General features: G+C 47.6%; 1 protein-coding gene across 10 annotated transcripts in view; it reads left to right on the plus strand.

Annotated features, from left to right (window-relative positions):
- Positions 1-464, plus strand: part of LOC119586377 (endophilin-A-like) — a 42,420-nt gene that overhangs the window by 26,532 nt on the left and 15,424 nt on the right. For 5 of the 10 annotated variants that reach the window (XM_037935090.1, XM_037935089.1, XM_037935094.1 and 2 more), the window contains one exon: positions 176-256. The exons of the other annotated variants lie outside the window; for them this stretch is intronic. In XM_037935090.1, coding sequence (XP_037791018.1) covers positions 176-256 — 81 coding nt within the window. The remainder of the gene's footprint in view (positions 1-175; positions 257-464) is intronic. 10 annotated transcript variants of the gene reach the window in all.

Below are 464 nucleotides of genomic sequence, written 5' to 3' on the forward strand. Positions count from 1 at the left end.
CAATCTGATAGATGTTTTAAATTAATTTTTATCAGAAAATGATAAAGAGAACTCATGCCAAGGGATTGTCATAGAGTGGCTGCGCTGTATGTAATGTAAGGGCTTGACGTGTCTCCGGTTTTATCATTAATGATGGACACTAGTATGGTGATTAATGGTTCGGGGTTCGTTCTAGCGACCACCCCACAGAGGTCCCCGTACGGTTCGCCCGCCCGGTCTCCGGCGCACACCCCCACGCACACCCCCCAGTACCCAGGTGCGCACATAACCCACCCTGGTGTGCACACCCTTGACTCTAAGCTCATCACTTGCGGCAGATTCGCGTTGTGCATGTTACCTGCTCTTAGCCTAAGAGGAGCCAGTTATGTCCATTGGCCGTTGTTTCATTTCACTGTTTGAATTAGACACAAATGTGTGAATTACACAAGTCAGGGTTGAAAGCATGAAGTACAAGGTTATCTTAG

The sequence above is a fragment of the Penaeus monodon genome, chromosome 21, assembly GCF_015228065.2.
Source record: "Penaeus monodon isolate SGIC_2016 chromosome 21, NSTDA_Pmon_1, whole genome shotgun sequence".
NCBI classification, from domain to species: Eukaryota; Metazoa; Arthropoda; class Malacostraca; order Decapoda; family Penaeidae; genus Penaeus; species Penaeus monodon.